Raw genomic sequence first — 22,417 nt, forward strand, 5'->3', positions numbered from 1 at the left:
CCACCTCGACTTCTCCTCCTTCTTGTGGTGGTTCCTGTATTATATTAACTTGTAACCTGTCCCTATCCAAATGTTTTATTGATTTCACAGCAGAGTCTGTTTGTAAGCACTGTCTGACACCAGCATCCTACTGTACCTGTTACAAAGCCCATCAGAGGCTGGATGCTGTTAAACTGCTTGTCATGCTTGGATCTCTCCTCTGGAGTGATGGCCCACATGTTAGGACCACCTAAACAAAAACAAAGAGAGGATATTTAAACTGTGTCCGACCCAAAGGCTTTACCTTTTAAGATTCACACACAGGTTTTTATTTTTATGAAGTGTTTAGTAGGACAGTGTACACATTAGGGCTAACACCAAATAGTCGACTAATCTAAAAATTGTAAGGGTAGTCGACCTCGGCACTGGTATTCGACAAACTGGAAATGTCATGCGACATCAGCTACATTCACAGCATTTGCAAAAATGGCGGATAATACACAAGATGAGTATTTCAGCATCAAAAAGAAAAACCAGACAACTAGTTTACTGTGGAAGTACTTCAAAAAATGCAATGCCTACTTCATCAGGTGTTAAAATACAACCAAAGTGCATCTTGTAGGCATGAGCACCTGGAAGTCAAGCAGCGAGTGGTTCTGTACTGTGATATTTTGTAATGTGATATTTCACAAAGTCATATTTTACAATGTGATATTTTGTAACAACTGTAAGTCGCCCTGGATAAGGCGTCTGGTAAGAAATACTACTACTACTGCTGCTGCTACTGCTACTGCAGTCAAGTGACCCACAGAAACGGCATTCCATTTTTTACATCTTCGAAGCGTCCAAAAAATGAGAAGGAAAGAAGAAATAACAAAAAAACGAACAGCATTCATTGTGAAAGATGTACGTCCAACATCAGCAATTCATGGACAGGGTTTTAAGAATCAAATCCGTTTGTTTTTTTTTGTTTTGTTTTTTAAACCCAGTTACATAATTCCATCCCATGATAGCATCCGGTGGAAGCAAATTCTATGTGAATATGGCAAAGTAAAAAGTGAGCTTGCCGCTGAACATAAAACACAGAGCGTTTCTCTCACAACTGACCTCTGGACAGCGGTGACAATGGATGCTTATATTACTGATACTGCACATTACAATACAGAATCTAAAAGTATTGCAAACTGCAATTATGCCTGAAAGACACACTGCTGAACGTCTGAAGAATATATTGCAGATAGTAAAGACTAACTGTTGTTTATAAATAAATATACTTGGCTTTGAATTTTTTACGTAAGTTCAAAAAACCAACTAGGTAAATTATTTATGTATTTCATTATTAATTTTCCATGGTACGCTATGCTATTGCATATCAGTTTAAACACAGTATCTATTTTAAGTTTCTGTTGTTTACTGTAATATTCAACTGTATATTCTTTCAACTAATGTTCATAATCAAGGTAAAAATTTGAAAATAATAAAAGAATGTGACTGTGAATAAATAATTCCGGAGCTGAAATAATTCTGTGAAAAACACATTATGGTTTAACGCGCAATGCGTTTGTTTTTCTTCTCTATATTTATGTGTTGCCTTTTCTGCTTTTGGTTATCTCCATGTAGCACTAACTTTGAAGCTGTACCTAGTCTTTTTGGGAGGTTTAGCAATGTCCCACAAGCCGGTAATTTAAGGCCTCAACATGTCACATAAGTACAGCAACTGCATGCTATTTCTTAGCTTTATTTCTCAAATTAAAATGGAAGTCACCGTTTCTCACAACGAGCAGATTACATGCAATATGAAATATTCATCTCTGATGCATTAGAGAAACACACAGTGAAATTACATGCTGTTTTTTTTTTTTTCCCCTGTGTGTACAACTGCCCGACTAGTCGTCCAGTATACCCTGAACTATTCGACTCTATAAAATCAGTAGTCATTATACCCTTAGTACACATACAGTAACATGCAAAGCAGAGATGGTTTCTACGGTGAGGCTCCAATAGATTATAGTTATTATCTAATGGTGAAAAAAATAAAAGGTTATTATTAAAAGTACATATTGCCTTTGTGTAATTGGCCCAAATTAGAACAATTAATTCAAACTAGACTACTACTACCGAGCTTTCAAGAGCGATAAATACTGAAAAACTTCCAGTACAACAATAATGAAGACACTGAATTGAGGGAAGGAAAAAATATAAAAAACACCTTTACATACTTTATCCCTCTATAACAAAGTAAGGACCAAAGCACCTTTTTTATAATTTTTAAAAAATGATTATTTTCATTTTTAGAGTCCATAATACCAACAGAGATGGCAAACCATGGGTCACTTATTTCATCTTGCAGCATACAAGTACACTCTAGTAATAATGATGTCTGGAAAAAATGAACCACCCTCCTACATAATTCAGTATTATACAGTACCATCTATTTTTAGGTCAACCTTTTCCCTCCTTCAACTATTCATCTTACTCAATCTCAGCTGGAGGGATTCTTGCTTAAACTGGTTTTAAGATCAAATTTACTGAAAATGACAAATTAGGACTTCTTGCATAACAAAGTCTATTTTAAATACAGCATTTGTTAATTTTGTAGTGTCTAAAATAGTTTTTGCAGCAGAAAATCCAATGTATACAGTAATACCAGGTTTACATTTAAAAAAAAAACAACAAAATCAGTATTCAGATCTATAGCTCAAACCCAAAAAAGAGGGTCAATTTGATCAACCAAGCTCTGAGAAGCCACAGCTAAATTTTATTAGAGGATTTTATTGAAGCATTTTACAGCACTGTGGAAATTCTTCAGGATTTCATCAACCATCTGTTCTTAGGGGTAATCCTGGGATAGCTGCTGGTGGTTAAAGCTATCAGGGATGGGAATTTTAAACATTTAAAACATATAAACTAAATAAGTGGTTAAACAAATAATATACTAGACGTATAACCGGTCATGTGACACAATTCAAACGCATATTTTTGTATGTACAGTATTCATTTTAGTAACTTACCATCATGTATGACTGCTGTGGTGCCACAGTAAGTGTGGATATTATAAAAAGGAAGGGGCTTGGTAATTGCCTCCAAGTAGTTTTTCAGGTGCAACAGAAAGATTGACACTGGGGCGGGTTTTATTCTCGGTCGATCTGGCGCTTCATTGGTGCACTCCGTGCTCATGCTGTAGCAGGCGTGGTATGGTATCATGTCCACGGGGGTAAGAAAGTTAATGACAAGCTTTTTTTTCTGGCATTTGTTATATATTTTGTAAAGAAAATGGCATCTGTAAACAAAGGAACAAGGCAAAGCCACGTTTGGAAGTATTTTCAAGAACCGGACAAGAAAACCGTGAAATGTAAATAATGATGCCAAACAAAATTGGCATACCACAAAAACACAAGATCAATGCGTCACCATTTGAAATAAACATTCAGAAATTACTGTGGATGGAGCTACCGATGACAGTAAAAAGCAAACCTCCATAACAACATTTGCTATAGAGTGGGCCGAACGGGGCATGGATCACGTTATCACCCTATGAGGACAGTGCGTATGTAGTTTTAAAATCAATGTAAGATTATCCCAATACTGTGCCGATCTGTAAAACAATAACAACGAGGCTGGAAAAACTTAAAGAAAATTGTGCTGCAGATGTTCATACAAAACTTTCAAAAGGAAGAAAAAGTTGCAATTACCACAGACTCATGGATCCTATTCCCCAATCTTCCCATAGACAGAAGGCTTTGTTCATTTGAAATTGTTCTGTTTAATTCTGAACTGAACGGCAGTTTACGTTTAGTACAATTTATATTTATATGTTGGAACTACTGCACTAAAGTAAAGGACACACTTCAAACATGTAGGCCAGGCATCTCTTTTTACAATTTAATGTAAAGCTTGTGTGAATTTGTGTTTGAATACGTTACATTATTTAGTAATACTTTACCATGTACACTTAACTGCACAAAAAGGCAAACATTACATGAATTACTTAATATATTTCTTGACTATGCGTTAGACTTTTGGCAATGCACACTAGTATGTAGAGCAGAGTGGCGTTAGAGTCTTGTACATGGAAATTGTAATGCTCAAGTACCTGAGCAATACATTTCTCGAAAATCCCACCCCAACTATCAAAGACCTCAAAACTTGTAATCTCTGAGGCAGACTTTTTAACATCAGTCACAGCGCTCTTTACAGTTCCAAAATATTCTGCTATTTTATCCCTGGTAATTACCTTTTCCAGGGGTGAAAGTATTTCCAACTTTTTTTCAATTGTAAGCACAACTTGCTTTTGCTTTCCTGAAACCATTTTGCATTAGCGCTGTACAGCGGGTTCTTTTATTTAAATAATAACCATACAATTTTGGGCAAAGTTAGTTATATAAAAAAACAAAATGGTGTAAGTGTTTTTTTGTTTTTTTTGTTAAACGAACCTTTAAGAAACAAACTATTCTAAAAACATTACACAATCCGAAAATGTGTTGCATATAGTTCTATAAGTTTTTACTTTGTAGTTAAGTCTTTGCAATGTTAAAACGTTATTTGCTTATTTAGGGTTTCTTTGCTTAGAAAATACTAACCAGCACTGTCAGGTACATCATAATGTAATATAAACAGTGTGTGTGTGTGTAGGTAGATCTGGTTTAAACGTTCATAGAAATGTACCACAAGCAAATCCCTAAAATGGGGATTCCCCATTTCTCTACAATTAAATTCTGTTGCACCTTATCCCAAGGGTATAGGTTGATCAAAATGATCCCTAAAATTGTAGAATAAATTGATAATTGTGTATAAAATGGAATAACTTAATACAAGAGTAACAAAACAAAAACACCTGTGCAGTTCAAAATTAGACAATAGTACCCACAGGGTAGCGTGTCAGTTTACCTGCTTTATTACCATTCTACAACAGGACAGGTCACAGTTAGTTAAGACCAACCAATGTGGTAGTACAGCTTCCATACAGCACATTTCTTGACTTATTTTTACTCATTAGCAGCAGGAAATATAGATATGTACCTTACATCACATCCTGACTCAACTGCATTAACATAAATACCTTGCCACATGATACACAAGACTCAGAAAACAGCCTTCCCACACAGTCGGTACCAGACTGGCAGACAGAACAAAACTGTTCTGTACACACCAGATCTACTCACCATCGTCTCCAGTATTGCTTTCCTATTTGATCCTGTGCCATACCCAGTGATGCAACAGTAAAAAGTAATGACTGTGGTTATGGACTCAACCATGCCTGCCAGTGAAAGATTAAAGCCACAAAGGCATCCCACAGTACATGTGACTTTACTGTAGGTCAAAATCAAGAGAAACTTCCTACACAACATGAACAGAAACCGAGGCATTTTAAAAGCGACTAAAGTCACATAAAGACACTCTAGAGAAGAACAGACAGGAATTCCGTCCTCAAAATAGCCTATTTATGGCTTTAAGACATAAAGGCCTGAAAACTTGTGGATTTTCAGCAGCTCAGAAATACTAAATACTAAAATTGTTTGAAAGGGATATTTATTAATAGAACTAGCTTCAAAACTAGGGCATAACTATTAGGAATTCAAATTGAAACATCTATGACTCAATAAACTTTTTTTTTCTTTTTAAATACAGTACTGTATATTTTTTAAGTGCATTTATATAAGGTATATTACATGTGTGTGGATGAGCACAGAATTGCATGCAAGATACTAGTCTAATGGGGATCTTTACCATTAATAAAACCTTCTGGTTACACCAACACTGCTACAAAACAAACCGCAGCTGTATCGTACACTACAGATCCAAGATGTCAATGCAGGTTTTTTTTTAAGATAAAGCTTAGAATTCACTGATATTGTAAATTCCCTGCCAATTCTGATTTGACCGCAGTAAGTTTGCTGAGCAAAAATTACTTTGTCAAGTTAACGTTTGCCAACGTGTTACTCCCCAACTAACACAAGGTGATTTTGTACTATTTTGTTGTGCATCTTTGCATTTGGTTTAGTTTCATGACTGTAGATGTGTATTGGTTAAAATGACTGATTTAATAACATAAATGTGTGTGTCACAGTATACGCCCTGTACGTGTAGGCAGAATAAAAGATTAGTCACCTAGCACAGTCAAAAACCAAGAAAAACAAAGCATTTCCAAGAGAAGAAACGAACAGCTAGAAGACATATAGTATAATGTATATGCAGAAATATATGCAGTGGAATCATAGAATATAACATAGCTGTGTAATGTTAAAACAGTATCTAAGAGTGCGGTCTGTATGATTGATATGAGGAGTTTTTAGTAACGTTGAGCAGTGTACAGCACCTGGTTGTGGTGCTGTACACTGCAGCATTAGATTTAGTGGCTTTTCTTAAACCAACATTTCAATCTCCTGAATCAGCATTACTGTACAAACACTCAAGCAGCTGCTTCTATCAATGTAAAACAAGTACTGGCTGCTGATGGAATTTAACAGGGTTATTGTAAAGTGCCACCTGCCCTGGGACACTACAGGTGTCTACACCCTAAACAGCACAGTAAATCAGGGAAGCCACCACACCCGCAGTTTTAGCCTGATTAACTTGTCAGTACAGTAGCAATACCCAAAATTGTGAAGGGATGGGTTTGGCTTTTATGGTTGATAAGCATACTAAAAAGACTAATGCTCAATGCAGAGTCACATGCTTTTTTTTGTATTATTATTATTATTATTATTATTTTTTATTATTATTATTATTATTATTATTATTATTATTATTATTATTATTATTATTATTATTATTATTATTATAGGCACGTCCTAAATGTTGTTTTGAAAGATGAAATATGTGGTTATGGGTCCCAAAAGAGGACAAACTACATAACGTATTAGAAGCCAATTACAAAACCCATTAAGTTAATAACAATGTGTCAATGGCATGTTTTATTTTTTCTGGACAACACCAGTAATGAAATTTAAAGAAATCCCACGGTCACCAACAGATTAAGCATAGACTAAGACCTAGCGTAACACAGAAAAGGTTATGGTGGGCATCTTAGGTCACAGGTCAAAGTGAAGGCTGCTGTTAGACTTTGCCAGAGGATTTCCAAAACACTGAAAATATGTAGTTGCTCGTCAAAATGATGTGGTGAAATTAGCAAATGTAAAAGATGTAAATGAAAATTCTGATTTGAAAGCTCTCTCTACAGCTTAATTATTGTAGTTTTACCCTGTAAAATTACTGATACTAATGCTGAAATGTAACTTAAATGTGATCAATATGTCCATGCAGAGACACAGTAGATTGTACATTTTAACAATAAGCTCAATGACTAATTAAAGACAATGTGGGGCAATTGCAATGCAACTAAGAAAAATGAACAACAGCATCTATTTAAGAGCAAGACATATTCAGTCAAGTTGCATGAGAAGAAACTTGAGTGCTGGGTACTAAAAAGTATTGAAGTGCTGCTTCTGGCACTCTTATACAACCTTGATTGCCTTGGATAGAAACTGTACAAACAAGAAAAATAAATAAGGAAAGCAATAATACTCTTAACACTACTTCTGCTACTATGACTACTAATATTAATAATAAAAATAACAATAACAATAACAAGCACCTGGTCAGGTCTTCAAATAGGATTTGGTAGTATACAGTCACCGCTAAACCTATTTAATCTAGATGACGGTCATACTAAATCCAGTGATTCCTAAAATAGTATGTTCGCAGCATCCTGCTGTCTAAGAGCTGAGTAAATTAAACAGAGAAGTTAATGATACAGGGTCTTCAGTTTACTCCTTGTCACTTGTATCCAGTATACAATCTTCTAAAATCACGAATCGGACCATGATTGATATCTAAATGGATTTTTTAATTATTCAACATTTGCCCGAGTCTAAATGACAAATTACAGCAAATGGTTAGTGCAAATACACAGTGTTAAGAAAATCAGGCTGCAGTACACACAGATGCTGCTAACAAGAGACTAACTCAATGTTAGCTTAGCGAAAGGGTTATATCCCAAGGAGGTTGTTTTGCTTTATTCTGTGTGCACAGCAGTATTCCAAATCACACAAGCAGAACGCACACAACACAGTATTCCAAATCACACAAGCAGAATGCACACAACACAATACAAAAACACCCAACCCCACCAATTACTTGAAACTAAACAATCTGCTTACCATTCATGGCTGTGGGAAACTGAGCCACCCTGGTCCCGACCGTGCCTGGCTAGTTCTTGGCCATCTGCAACATAAAAACACGCTCCCATTAATAATGTAAGCAGGGCAGACTGTGGCTTAGTGGCCCGCTGAGTAGGGGAAACGTCAACCACCCTCCCCCGCCTCTCCTTCCAGTTCAGCACATAGTTCCGACAGCAAACAATGCGCTGCTTCAGCCTGTGCTGAACAAGCTGAAACCTCTGCACACACAGAAAAAGAAACGCTCACAGGATAGGTGGAGCAGCCTGGGCCTATTAGCACATTCTTACACAGTAATAGGGCACAGACTGTGCTCCAACACTGCAGGACCTGCTGATCAGCCATATGCTTGTATAGTCAAAATAATAATGTGTGCAAAGAGAGGACGGGCTATAAACATCAATTAATTAATCAATCAATAACTGCTTGGGTTAGGTATTAAATGGGGTATAAAATGCAAAACAGAAATTAACTGCTTGTCTGAGTACAGTAAACAACAGTTAAATAATGAATGTTCAATTAAAATGAATAGTGTGAGGCAATACCATGTTAAAAAAAAAAAAAAAACTACTGACACACAATTGTTAACAAACGCTTACTGTAGTGGCCTACAATACACAATTTAAAGTCACAATCTGTTGTTGTTTCTGTTTAGATCGTTATGAGGGTGACGTAAGTATAGACACAGTGCAAATAATTGCGGATGCAAAATTCAAATTGCATTGCACCAGGCAATTATTTTGCACTGCACCCTGTGTAAATTTAACAGCAATGGAAATTATTCAACACGCACAAATAATGATCCGCAATTACGATAATGAGGGTCTAAATGAGTGCATCGGTCTATTCAGAGGCTGCACTTGCAGACTTAAGAGTACAGAGAGCAGTAGTCACTCTACGACATTTGTGGAGCATGAAAATACAAGCCCAAACAAAATGTCAAAGGAAGGGCAGAAAAATCCTCTTGGCACACAGAAAAGAAAAGTTTTCTGAGAAGGAGCTGAGAGTCAGCATGAAACAGAGTTATGCTAGTATCCTTACAAAATGTTATGGATTGGCCTGCCCTTTTTAGCATGACATCCAGAAATGTGCCTACCACTCTGGAAAAGGTGGCTTAGGCTATCCCTCCAGACATTCCAACTGTGTCAAAGGAACTAGAGGCAAAGTAGTGCAGCGAACAAAGCACTTTCACTTATGCAGGGATAGTGGTCCCTAGATTGGCGCAGGGCCTCATCCCTCAATTCAGCTATGAGGTCAAGGATGACCTGCAGAGTGAGACAGCCGCGTTGTCTGGCATCCCAAACAAAGTGACCCTGGGATTCTTCGTCTTGCCCTTCTCCTCTAAATGTGTTCCTGTCTCTCCTCAACAAGAACAAAGTGTTACCGCATCAGGAAGTGTACCACAGCAGCCATCCTGAAGCCAAGTGTGTGCTTTTATATAGCTCTTAATTACTCGCTTCTACAAGCACCTTGTTTAGAAGAGGTAAGGTTTGGAGGGTCAGCAACTGCCTAAGTGCAAGGCAAAATCCTTACATCACATTATATAATTTTTGCACCTGCTTAATATCCAGATCCCGCCCAATTCTGTGCTCTTTTCTTCATTTGAGTGCATTTCAATATAATTTCAATGTATTAATGACAGCAAAAGTACAAATTTGATAGTGGGTGCAGAACACCTGGTGAGCACCACTCTTTATATCAGCTGCATTTTTAGAGGCTAGTAAGATCAGACTTTACGTCTGCATTATGGGGGTTTTGCACCTGCAAGTGCGTATCCTTACATCAGCCCCTGTGTGTCCAATTTGCACTGTTCTATAGGTGTAGTCACACCTAAAACCATGAATTACTGTATGTAGATTGGATAAATCGGTTTAAATGTGCCCAGAGGTCCTATAGGTACTGTAATGACTTCATATTGATTGCTCCCTGAAATATATTAAATTATACTGCAACAATAAGATATAATGTCTGCAAAATCTAAATATGAAACTTTACACACTAGGTACTGTACAGCAAGAAGGTAATAAAAAAGGAAAATCTATGGTAAAACAGTTTGTCTGCAGCTACAGAAAAATCCTGGACAGCATACTGTAAACCTCTTTTGTGCAGACTCAGTTTCCCCAGTCCCCTCTCCATTCACCATCCACTATACTAACACAACATACAGTACTCATGTACAGTATTATCTATGCAATTAATTCTATTAAACAGAACAGTGATCACAACTTCCAGACAATACAAATATCAATGTCCAGCTATTGCTTTGCAGAGAGTCTTCTTTACTGTGGATAGTGTAATTGTAGTTGATAAAAGAGTGGTCACAGGTGAAAAAATAACTACTGTACTTTGTGAGGTTCTGACTGCAAAGGGTTTTAATGAGTTCCACATTGTTTTATTCTTTATGGTTTTAATGTGAAGTGCAATTTATGATGAAGCCATAATATATATTATTAAGATTTTTACAATATACGCAATACAGTACTGTATATTTTGTTTTTCATTCATTCACACCAACTCCTTAAGACTGAATTACATGCACAGGACTAACAATTCTTAATCAAGTAATTTATTAATAATTTTTAATGTACAGTATATTAATAATTTTTTTTAATGATTATTTTCGGTTATCTTTAAGCCTTTTACCAGTACAATGTGGATGAAATATCGCACAACAAAACATGACTTAATAACTGGTCCAACACTGTACATTGCAGATGCTGTCTCAGAGCCAGGTAACACTGTTCTTTCATCCCCTGCAATCTCCAGTTGATAGTCCTCAATGAACTCTGCCCATCTGTCTGCTCTTCAGCTTTGGACAAAGCCCAAAATAATCCCTTCTCATTATTCTGATTTCTTTGATTTTGACAAAGAACAGAGCATTACAATGTCTTAATCTAGCAGAGCTGAGCCACCTTATCAACTGCAGTACATCTCCCTCCCTTCATCCATCTGTCTTGACCATATTCCCTCATTATTGGAGGTTGTGACACTGGTTAGGCCTACATTTTTTTTCCCATACCAGAAAGTACATGCTTAACTACCTTGCTGTGTAATTCCACAAAGCTTAAACCTTATATGCCTTTCTTACATATGCTACAGTTAGAGATTGAAGCGATAGGAGGACAGCTACAGTACTGTGTTTCAAAGTTTTCAATGACTTCTTCAGAACTGGTTCTTCTTAGTCATCTGTATCACTATTGTGATACAGGGTCAAACACGACACTTTATAGAACGTACAGAGGGTCAAGAGGGGGCAGGATACAATTTATATGCTTTCAGGATGAACCCAGAACACAGGTAGTAGCTACAAGAAAATAAGAAAGGTTACAAACGAGAGGAGGCCATTCGGCCCATGTTGCTCGTTTGGGGTTGGTTCCAGACTCCCACAATTCTCTGTGTAAAAAAGCGCCTATTTTCTGTTCTAAATGCCCCTTTACCCAATCTCTATTTGTGACCCCTGGTCCTCGTTTCTTTTTCCATGTCGAAAAAGTCCCCTGTGTCAACATTGTCATACCTTTTAAATTTTTAATGCTTGAATCAGATCGCCGCGTAGTCTTCTTTCTTCAAGACTGAATAGATTCAATTATTTTAGCCTGTCTGCATATGACATGCCTTTTAAACCAGGAATTATTCTGGCCGCTCTTCTTTGTACTCTTTCTAGAGCGCAACATCCTTTTTTTAGCGAGATAACCAGAACTGAACACAGTATTCTAGATGAGGGCTTACTAATACATTGTAAAATTTTAACAATACTTCCCTTGATTTAAATTCAACACTTTTCACTATGTATCCGAGCACTTTTTTTATAGCTTCCCCAGATTGTCTAGATGAAGACATTTCTGAGTCAACATAAACTCCTAAATCATTTTCATAGATTCCTTCTTCAATTTCAGTATCTCCCATATGGTATTAATAAAGGACATTTTTATTGCCTGCATGCAGTACCTTACACATTTCTATATTAAATACCATGTGTCTGCCCAGTTCTGAATGCTGTCTAGATCATGGTGAATGACCTTTGCTGCTGCAACAGTGTTTACCACTTCTCCTATTTGTCTCATCTGCAAAGTATAAGGCAGGCCAAAACTACATGGTGTTGTACTTTTGCGTTTCCTCTATAATTTATACAGAAATTGTGTCCTGATATGCATGTTTCCCTCCTTTGTTAAAAGATCCACAGCTGCAATACATCAAAGGAGGGCAGTAATTATTAGTTACAGAAGAAATCAAATGCAGTTGTCTGCAGTAGCTAATAATTTTGTTTTATTTAAATGTGGAGCCTTGCTGATCAGTAGACGCTGGTCTATTTAAAACAAATGGCACACAAATCAAGAAAAAAAAAATCATTAATACATGTAGAGAACGTGAACACCACCTAATAAATTCATTTTTAAAAAGCATTCAAAAGTAATTGGGTGAAAAAATTTGACACATATTGTACGTACTTGACTTGTATTCTCTAATCAAAGCACAAGGCAGTGAGGCATTTTTCAGCACACAAGAACACAATATGTACTTTAATTTTTTAAGCTTCGAAGCAAGAAATAAATGTAATAATCTTTCCTATACCTAAAACACCCTACTTGGATAGTCTTAGAATAAGAAAATACACCACAAAAGCCCTCCTTACTGTGTGTTGAATTTTTGCTAAAATGTAGCATTCGTTCTGCCTGCATTACAAACACGTTAGTGGTGCAGGTAAAAGAATCGCACTGAACAGATACAGAAAACCTGCTACCTGCAGTCGCTGCAACCTAATGCAGCAGTCAAGACAGCCCCACTTCCACTCACCTTGTTCTTTCTAAATCACAACAGCCTACTACTTTCCCTATTGGTGGATCACAACAGCCTACTACTTTCCCTATTGGTGGATCACAACAGCCTACTACTTTCCCTATTGGTGGTGCAAGGGGGGTGGAGAAACTAAGAAAGACAAACCTCACTCAGACAGGATGGCATAGCAGATGCCTACAGTAGGTAATATCCACCAGGCTGGGAGACTAGATTCTTAACTGAAATAGCACAATTTATGATTTAACCCACTTCAATTAACTCAAAAGCCTTTTGATTCTAAAACAGTAGATTCTTTGAGAATGGCTTAGCCGTCCTATATGAGTTAGATTAGGGCTTGTGTTAGTTAATGCTCCAAGAAGGAGGTGGGTGTTTGTTTGTTTTGTTTATTTTTGTTTGTGTTTATTAAAAGTGCGCGTCAGCGCTACAAAAATCAATTTCTGTGTCCTGGGTCTTCCTAATTAAAGGGGCAACGAACCTGTGAGTTGCGAGGATCTTTCACTATATATATATATATATATATATATATATATATATATATATATATATATATATATATATATATATAGACACACACACACTATGTACAATTACAGGAACATGGACTTTTTTTTTTCAAGAAGAGTAAACATCTACAGTACTAGAACACAAAATTACTTTTCAACATAATTTCCAATTTGACAGAAATAAACTTATACTTAGGTTTCAAAACCGTTATCAGGTAAAAATATACTGGTGAGGCGAGGACCCCCAGGCACAAACTGAAACTGCCTCTCTGTTGTCCCACTGTGTCCCTTTGATCTCTGTTATCAACAGTTAATCTCAACAGTTAATCTCAACAACATGACATCAAACAGTGAATTATAGCTTGAGACAGGGTCTTTTTTTTCCACACTGCTGGAAGTAAATTATACATAAATGTGGCCCCTTCTAGTGCCGGAAATGTTATTTTTAGAGCCATATTCCCAATCTGTCATGTACAGCATTTAGAACCCCCCCCTAAAACTGGAGACAGGCTTAGTGAAGTGCCAGATTCTGAAAGTAAGCAGTGTTCAAAAGCTGTTTAATATCCCGCGTATAATGAACTCCAAGTAATCATCTGAATGTAACTGTATTAATATAAAACAGGGATTTATCGGAAGTCACTACAGCAGGTACAGTACCACAGCATAGTTTGACTATTTAAGTATGTGTATCGTTGCTATTAACGTGCATAACAGTATAAAACAATGTACAGTATAACATGCTTTAGCACACTGTTCATGGGATAACTGCAAGTATACTACAAAGGTTGGACTGGCAAACTTTTTAGAGTCTTGTGTTTTTAATAATGTAACAAAGGTTGGGCCAACATTAGAAAATAGATTCAACAGCTTTGTGGTCATGCAAAACATTACACAGGATCAGGTTTATAGCTCACAGCCATTCTCTCTGGGGAATGCTAAATTTATCTGCTTCTGTAAATGCTCGGTTCTGCTGAACAGTGAATACTTTTCTCCATAATTAGTGCAGATATTTTCCGGACAGTACATGAATAGTGTGTTCCTCAGGCATTACTGTACCTAACACAAACCTTACTTGGATGTCAAAAAGTACAGGAATAAAATGAAATATGGTTTAAAATGCATTTTGATTTTTTTGCTTGATATATGATTGTGCATTTTTGGAGAGGGCAACTGTGGCAGGCTGGCGAGTGGATAGAGGCCCAGAGACAGACTGCAGTTCAAAAAAATAACTATTTTATTATAAATAAACAAAAATAAAGTGCACAAGGGCAAAATAACAGATACTCAAACACAAATAAAGCAAAAACAAAACTCACAAAAATAAAGTTTCCAGGCTGGGCAATGCCTTCACTGGATTTAGAAAATTCAAAAAACCACAAAAACAAACACCAACCTGCTTCCTCAGCTCCCTTCTCCCAAATGAGAAGCTGAGGCCTCCTTTTATATCAGGTGGCTGGGCGTTGATTGATCGTTAATCAACCTAATCAACTAATCAACCCCAGCCACCTGAACATAATAAACCCAGGCAGGCAGGGGAAGTTAACCCCATCCCTGCCAATTTAAAAAGGGCAGAGCTTTGCTCTGCCACACACCTCCCCCCATGTACAACGTACACCGGCCGCAATCGGCCAACTCCCCCCTTCCCCCCCCCCCCCCCCCCCCCCCCCTCCCCCCAAGAGTCCAATTATGTCCCTTGGGTGGGCTGTTATGGTGGGTGGTGGTGGGCGGGGTTGATGTCGGAGCCCCCAAGCCTTCTTTGGTTGAGGGGGCCCCGAATGTCCAAGGTAGCATGGCGACGGCGGCCCGGCTCCCTCTGGTGGCGGAGGCGGCGACGGCGGCCCGGCTCCCTCTGGTGGCGGAGGCGGCGGCGGCGGCCCGGCTCCCTCTGGTGGCGGAGGCGGCGACGGCGGCCCGGCTCCCTCTGGTGGCGGAGGTGGCGGCCCGGCTCCCTCTGGTGGCGGAGGCGGCGGCCCGGCTCCCTCTGGTGGCGGAGGGCGGCGGCCCGGCTCCCTCTGGTGGCGGAGGTGGCGGCCCCGGCTCCCTCTGGTGGCGGAGGTGGCGGCCCGGCTCCCTCTGGTGGCGGAGGTGGCGGCCCGGCTCCCTCTGGTGGCGGAGGCGGCGGCGGCCCGGCTCCCTCTGGTGGCGGAGGCGGCGGCGGCGGCCCGGCTCCCTCTGGTGGCGGAGGCGGCGGCGGCGGCCCGGCTCCCTCTGGTGGCGGAGGCGGCGGCGGCCGGCTCCCTCTGGTGGCGGAGGCGGCGGCGGCGGCCCGGCTCCCTCTGGTGGCGGAGGCGGCGGCGGCGGCCCGGCTCCCTCTGGTGGCGGAGGCGGCGGCGGCGGCCCGGCTCCCTCTGGTGGCGGAGGCGGCGGCCCGGCTCCCTCTGGTGGCGGAGGCGGCGGCGGCGGCCCCCTCTCCCTCTGGTTCTGAGAGCGGCGGCGGCTCCTCCCTCTCGGGCTCTGAGGACGACGGCAGATCCTCCTCCCTCTCTGGCTCTGGGAGCGACGGCAGCTCCTCCCCCTCTCTGGCTCTGGGAGCGACGGCGGCTCCTCACTCCTCTCTGGCTCTGGGAGTGACGGAGGCTCCTCCTCCCTCTCTGGCTCTGGGAGCGACGGCAGATCCTCCTCCCTCTCTGGCTCTGGGAGCGACAGCAGATCCTCCTCCCTCTCTGGCTCTGGGAGCGACAGCAGATCCTCCTCCCTCTCTGGCTCTGGGAGCGACAGCAGATCCTCCTCCCTCTCTGGCTCTGGGAGCGACGGCAGATCCTCCTCCCTCTCTGGCTCTGGGAGCGACAGCAGATCCTCCTCCCTCTCTGGCTCTGGGAGCGACAGCAGATCCTCCTCCCTCTCTGGCTCTGGGAGCGACAGCAGATCCTCCTCCCTCTCTGGCTCTGGGAGCGACAGCAGATCCTCCTCCCTCTCTGGCTCTGGGAGCGACAGCAGATCCTCCTCCCCTCTCTGGCTCTGGGAGCGACAGCAGATCCTCCTCCCTCTCTGGCTCTGGGAGCGACAGCAGATCCTCCTCCCTCTCTGGCTCTGGGAGCGACAGCAGATCCTCACCCCTCTCTGGCTCTGGGAGCGACGGCAGATCCTCACCCCTCTCTGGCTCTGGGAGCGACGGCAGCTCCTCACCCCTCTCTGGCTCTGGGAGCGACGGCAGCTCCTCCTCCCTCTCTGGCTCTGGGAGCGACGGCAGATCCTCACCCCTCTCTGGCTCTGGGAGCGACGGCAGCTCCTCACCCCTCTCTGGCTCTGGGGACGACGGCAGCTCCTCACCCCTCTCTGGCTCTGGGGACGACGGCAGCTCCTCACCCCTCTCTGGCTCTGGGAGCGACGGCAGCTCCTCACCCCTCTCTGGCTCTGGGGACGACGGCAGCTCCTCACCCCTCTCTGGCTCTGGGGACGACGGCAGCTCCTCACCCCTCTCTGGCTCTGGGAGCGACGGCAGCTCCTCGCCCCTCTCTGGCTCTGGGAGCGACGGCAGCTCCTCGCCCCTCTCTGGCTCTGGGAGCGACGGCAGCTCCTCCTCCCTCTCTGGCTCTGGGAGCGACGGCAGCTCCTCACCCCTCTCTGGCTCTGGGAGCGACGGCAGCTCCTCGCCCCTCTCTGGCTCTGGGAGCGACGGCAGCTCCTCGCCCCTCTCTGGCTCCCGGGAAGGCGGCTCACCCCTCTCTGGCTCTCGGGAAGGCGGCTCACCTCTCTTTATTGGAGTGACCGGTGGATCTCCCATGTCTACCGCCAGGTAATTAACCACCATGAGGGCAACCTCTGGGAAGGAGGCCGGGTGGTGCTGTTCCTCCCACTGTTCCCACCTCTCCCCATCTCGACGCCACAGCGTGTTGATAACTATGGGGAGATCGTGGACGAGGTCTGCCTCAGGGTGCATCAACCAGTCCCAGATCTCCTGGGACGGTGGTGAAGGTGGTGGTGCTGGAGGTAGTGGGGTGGCCCCTGATGCCCGGGGTGAACACTGCACCTCTTCCTGGGCCTGGTTGTAGGGGCATCCTGCCCAGTTGTGGCCGTCCTCCTCACACCGGTCACACCAGTTTGCCGGTGGCACGTCTGGGCAGGACCGCCAACGATGGTCCTCCTTCCCACACCAGGAACACCAGGGGAAGAGGCTGGCCGGGTCCTCCAGCGGTGGCTGCAGCAGCTTACATTTCTTCAGCTGCTGCTTGTCCTGCCTTTGCCGCTGTCTGCTCTTCTTTCCCATTTTTTTTTCTCAAAAAAAAAAATAAATACTGCTCTGAGCCTCTAGGTGGCGCTATCCCACTTCTGACACCAAATGTGGCAGGCTGGCGAGTGGATAGAGGCCCAGAGACAGACTGCAGTTCAAAAAAATAACTATTTTATTATAAATAAACAAAAATAAAGTGCACAAGGGCAAAATAACAGATACTCAAACACAAATAAAGCAAAAACAAAACTCACAAAAATAAAGTTTCCAGGCTGGGCAATGCCTTCACTGGATTTAAAAAATTCAAAAAACCACAAAACAAACACCAACCTGCTTCCTCAGCTCCCTTCTCCCAAATGAGAAGCTGAGGCCTCCTTTTATATCAGGTGGCTGGGCGTTGATTGATCGTTAATCAACCTAATCAACTAATCAACCCCAGCCACCTGAACATAATAAACCCAGGCAGGCAGGGGAAGTTAACCCCATCCCTGCCAATTTAAAAGGGCAGAGCTTTGCTCTGCCACAGCAACATATAAACAATAGTATCTGTTTATATTTTTAGTGTATAGTGCAGCAAGCATTTTAAGGTACTCATGCATAATGTCATTGTAATTGAGCTGTATTATAACCACAGTCCAGTAGCATTTAACTACAGACGGAGTTAAAGTATTGAAATGCTTTAATAAACTACATCTGTAGCACCAGTGAATGGTACCATTTAGTTTACCGCTGTTAGTGTACATGTTTACAAACATTTGTACAACTAGAAGACTTAGCCAATGCTTATGGTAAACAGATACAGTAGCTTTAATAACTCAGCAACTCATGTGTCAGCATTGTGAAAAAATAAATAAACAAACACAACAAAGAAACAGTCACCTGTCTGGAAAACTACAGATCAAAGTTCTACCCAGTATATAAACAGTATGCAACTGATTTCAACGAGAGAGGAAAAACTTTCCCTGCACTTCAGGTGCAGAGTTTGATATTCATTTTCCAAGACAGCCCTCCTCTCTTCCAAGTAATGATTTCGTTTCGTGATTCAGAGTGAACAGAGTAAAAAACAAAAATTATTTGTGCGTTTTTTATTGGGATTGAAATCACAATGTTAATACTTTTCTTGCTTTTGTAATTAATACATATTTTCCTCTACAGGAATGATCACTTTTTGACGTCACTTCTGTGGTATTATCCCTTTTTTTTTGGAATAGCTCAGGATGCAATTAGCCTTCTTCCATGTATTTTTATTCATATATATATATATATATATATATATATATATAATATATATATATATATATATATATATATATATATATATATATATATATAACCTTTGTTAATTATGTATCTTTTTTTTTGGGGGGGGGGGGGGGTTGGGGGGGGGGGGGTTTGCCATGACAGTTGCTTCAGGATATGAGAGATATTTCAGCACATCCACTGTGCCTCCCATGCTTTGATGCAAAACTTTCTCAGATTTAAATGGTTTATTCTGTACAGGAGCTGAGAACTTGGCAGAGATGATCGCATAGTGGAAAGCCTTCTGCATCTGAACTGAATAAAGCTGAATCTCACACTGAAAAAGAAAACTACGAGACCTGTCCTCTAGCAAATATACAGCACCCCAAGTCTCAGCTCAATCCAGTCCAGTCCAGTCTTTTAACATCTGGGCCATTTTATCAGTATTCATGTCTGGGTAGATTATCTAAGATAGTGGTAGGCAACCCACGACCCGTGGGCCGCTTGCCGGCTGCAACTCCTCTACCTGCGCCCCCCTCGTCTGCAACACTCACCTATCCAAAAATTTTTTAAAAATCCCTAAGAACGCAAATTAGTTATGCTCTCTTCCACTGATGAATATAAAATCAAAACATAAACGTACACTTTAAAAAGTATATTGTTTACTGTGTTAACAGAGTGCTGTTGCAAGGTATGACATTTCAGTTTGCACAAGAGTTTTGTTGCTGATTAAACTCAGCAGTTTAATTGAATACTTCTCTGTGGCAATAAGCATAATTACAGTTGAGAAAAAAGAAATTGATTGATTTGTGACAGTTGAGATATCCCGAACCTAACTTTCCGGGTGCATTGCACAATCCACTAGGAGGCACTTTGTGCAAAGCTAGACAAGGGAGACTGAAGGCTGAGACGGACAATGTGGTGCATTTTGTTAATTTTAGATGAGCGCAACCACTGCACCATCAGCAGTTTATCAAAATTCAGAATCAACTGGACACTCAATATGGGGATCTCATCTTACACGCTGAAGTATGTTGGCTAAGCAGAGGAAAGGTACTGGAACGTTTCACTACACTACTCCCATCTATCTGCCAGTTTCTTATTCAGTATTCTCATGCACAGGATGAACTTGATGATGAACAATGGGTGCTGGATTTGGCACCGATATCACCGGTAATCTCAACAAGCTAAACTTGGCTATGTAGGGGAAAAATCACCTCCCACCTACCCTAATTGCCAGCTTCAGGAAATTCACACTACATTTACAGTTAATGTCAGTTCATTCACGTATTTCCCCCATCTTAAAGAAGCAATTAACTGCTCTGATGTCTGCGAGATAGAATATGATGCTTCTGTTCACGCAGGCATACTTACTGGACTGGTGGACTGTTTTGAAAAACTGTTTTCATCACTGAATGAGCTGAAGCCATTCATGTCACTGCTTACAAACAATTTGGAATTGACTTTGCTAGCAGTGGAACTGTGTGCCACCGGCTTGGGTTTGACATGAACAACTTTGAGGAGGAACTCCTTCACATGTGTGCAGTGGAGGAAGATGTTATCAACCAGCTGAAGAAAGAGGGCATTCCCCCACCTATAGCAAACCTTTCCAGGCCCTATTCTTCACATTTGCACTGCAAAGCTGGTGTTGAATCTCAGTGGTTTAACCTAATCTGCTTTAAAACAGCTAAACGATTAATCTTGACTTTATTGTTACAATCTGGCCAGTGTCACGATAATTACTGTGTTTAGCACTAACGAGGTACTTATTTTAGTGTTTGTTTTACCTTTTTTTTTCCTGGCACAATTTGAAAAAGATGACTTCTATTAAAAATGGAACAGTCACTTTGCACAAAGGATGGATACTATATTCAAAAACCTCTCTCCTGTAAGGGTTCTTTTTTTTGTATCAGGCTACACAAAAGATGTCTACTTTGCATACAATGTAGGGTGATTCTTTAACATTGTGAGAAGACACTGGATACACTTTTTTTTTTAATTGTAGACAGGCAGGGTGTCAGTCTCCATCTAGATTTTGGGGCAGCAGTTATACAGCAAGAAACGTTATTCTGGCTGGGTTTTTTTTTTGGTTTTAGAAATGTTTGAAAGGACCAATACCCAAGATGCTTAACTTTTATAAGCTTAGGGACATCATCTCTGCTTCTCCACTTTTTCCAGGAGACAGTATGCCACAGGTTAAAAGTAAAATCTAAAAACTGATGCCTCCTATTAGTACCTGATCACTTTCTCAACAGCAACATCAACTTTCAAACTAAAGTGTTGTACTTATAAAATAAATGTTAAAAACAATATTAAAAGGAAAGTGATAATGTTATTATTCAAGGTCATTAAATGAACTGGAATTCCGAACCACAAGATGATAAACTGAATATCTACTGTAGGCTTTAAAAGCTACAAAATCAGAACATCAACAGCATTAAAGAAACACCCTCTACAGTGGACTCTGAAACTAACCAAATAACTTATTTAACTTGTCCACCACAACAATGAGCATTTTATTTAGTTTTGAACCACAGCCAATATACGCCAACATAAAATGCCAGGTATCTGATGTGGACAGCAGAAAACTCCACATGGACAACAACTTGAAATAGTTGAAGTATGTAATAAAGAGTATGCAAGATTTACTTTCTGTACAGGTTTCTCAAGCAATTGGACAAAAGCTGTTGGTTTCCTACATGCATAAGACTGATGGAAAATGTGTTACATTAGTCTGCATGACAATACATATATATATTTAACAACATTTCCACTTTATAAATGTAATTTAATGTGAAATATACAGAAAACACTTCAGCCGGCTCCAGTCTAACCCCTGGGTACAGACAGTAGCAGGTCAAAACCACGGAAGTGGCTGTCACAGGGGACTGTTTACTGTGTTTTATTTTACTAGTGTGGCTGGAAACAAAGTTTACGATTTAGTAATGTACTTTGGGGTACAAAATCACTTCGTCAAAACGTCTTGAGATTTTCAAAGACGACGGGTTTCTAGGTGTACTGCAACTAAAAGTGAGTCAATGTTTATTTACTAGTAGTGTCTGAAGGTTGTTTAAATTTAAAATTAATTTGCATCTCTTACCTTTTTTGTGAAGCACAAAAAAACAGACAAAATATGTCAGATTCGTGTTGTCTTTAAACCCAGTATAAGCGAAACTCCATCGTCAGATAACGTAACCTTGCGGAGAAGCCCTCAGGCAGGAGTGAGGACGTTTGACCTCAGAAAATAACAAAAACGTTCCCCGTACTGTACCTGTTGCTGTGAGTCGAGTGCTATACTACTAATCACATCAACAACATGGCTGACAGCGAGCACCGACCTTGAATACCATCCAACCACAGGCTGGGAGGAGAAACCAAAGACGAGCAATCTTATGTCACACTGCCCTCTTGCTGCTCTGGTAAGAATCACACACCCGTTCATATTTAAATAAATACACAAATACACGTCGAGTGTGCGTCCCTTTGTAAATCCCTATAGCATTGTCACAAAACAAGTGCTCGTCTGTGCTCTCACAGCCCTGTCCTTCGCAAAC

The 22,417-nt window shown here is 41.0% G+C and overlaps 1 protein-coding gene across 2 annotated transcripts in view; it reads right to left on the reverse strand.

Moving 5' to 3' along the window:
* LOC121317500 (intersectin-2-like) overlaps positions 1–22,185 on the reverse strand; it is a 58,509-nt gene extending 36,324 nt beyond the window's left edge. For both annotated transcript variants that reach the window (XM_041253504.1, XM_041253505.1), the window contains exons 1-3: positions 21,964–22,185; positions 8,139–8,202; positions 137–229 (exon numbers count right to left, since the gene is read on the reverse strand). In XM_041253504.1, the coding sequence (XP_041109438.1) occupies positions 137–229; positions 8,139–8,145 (100 nt within the window). In that variant the 5' untranslated portion in view covers positions 8,146–8,202; positions 21,964–22,185. The remainder of the gene's footprint in view (positions 1–136; positions 230–8,138; positions 8,203–21,963) is intronic.
* Positions 22,186–22,417: the final 232 nt, after the last annotated feature.

Source organism: Polyodon spathula, chromosome 6 (assembly GCF_017654505.1).
Source record: "Polyodon spathula isolate WHYD16114869_AA chromosome 6, ASM1765450v1, whole genome shotgun sequence".
Classification (NCBI taxonomy): Eukaryota; Metazoa; Chordata; class Actinopteri; order Acipenseriformes; family Polyodontidae; genus Polyodon; species Polyodon spathula.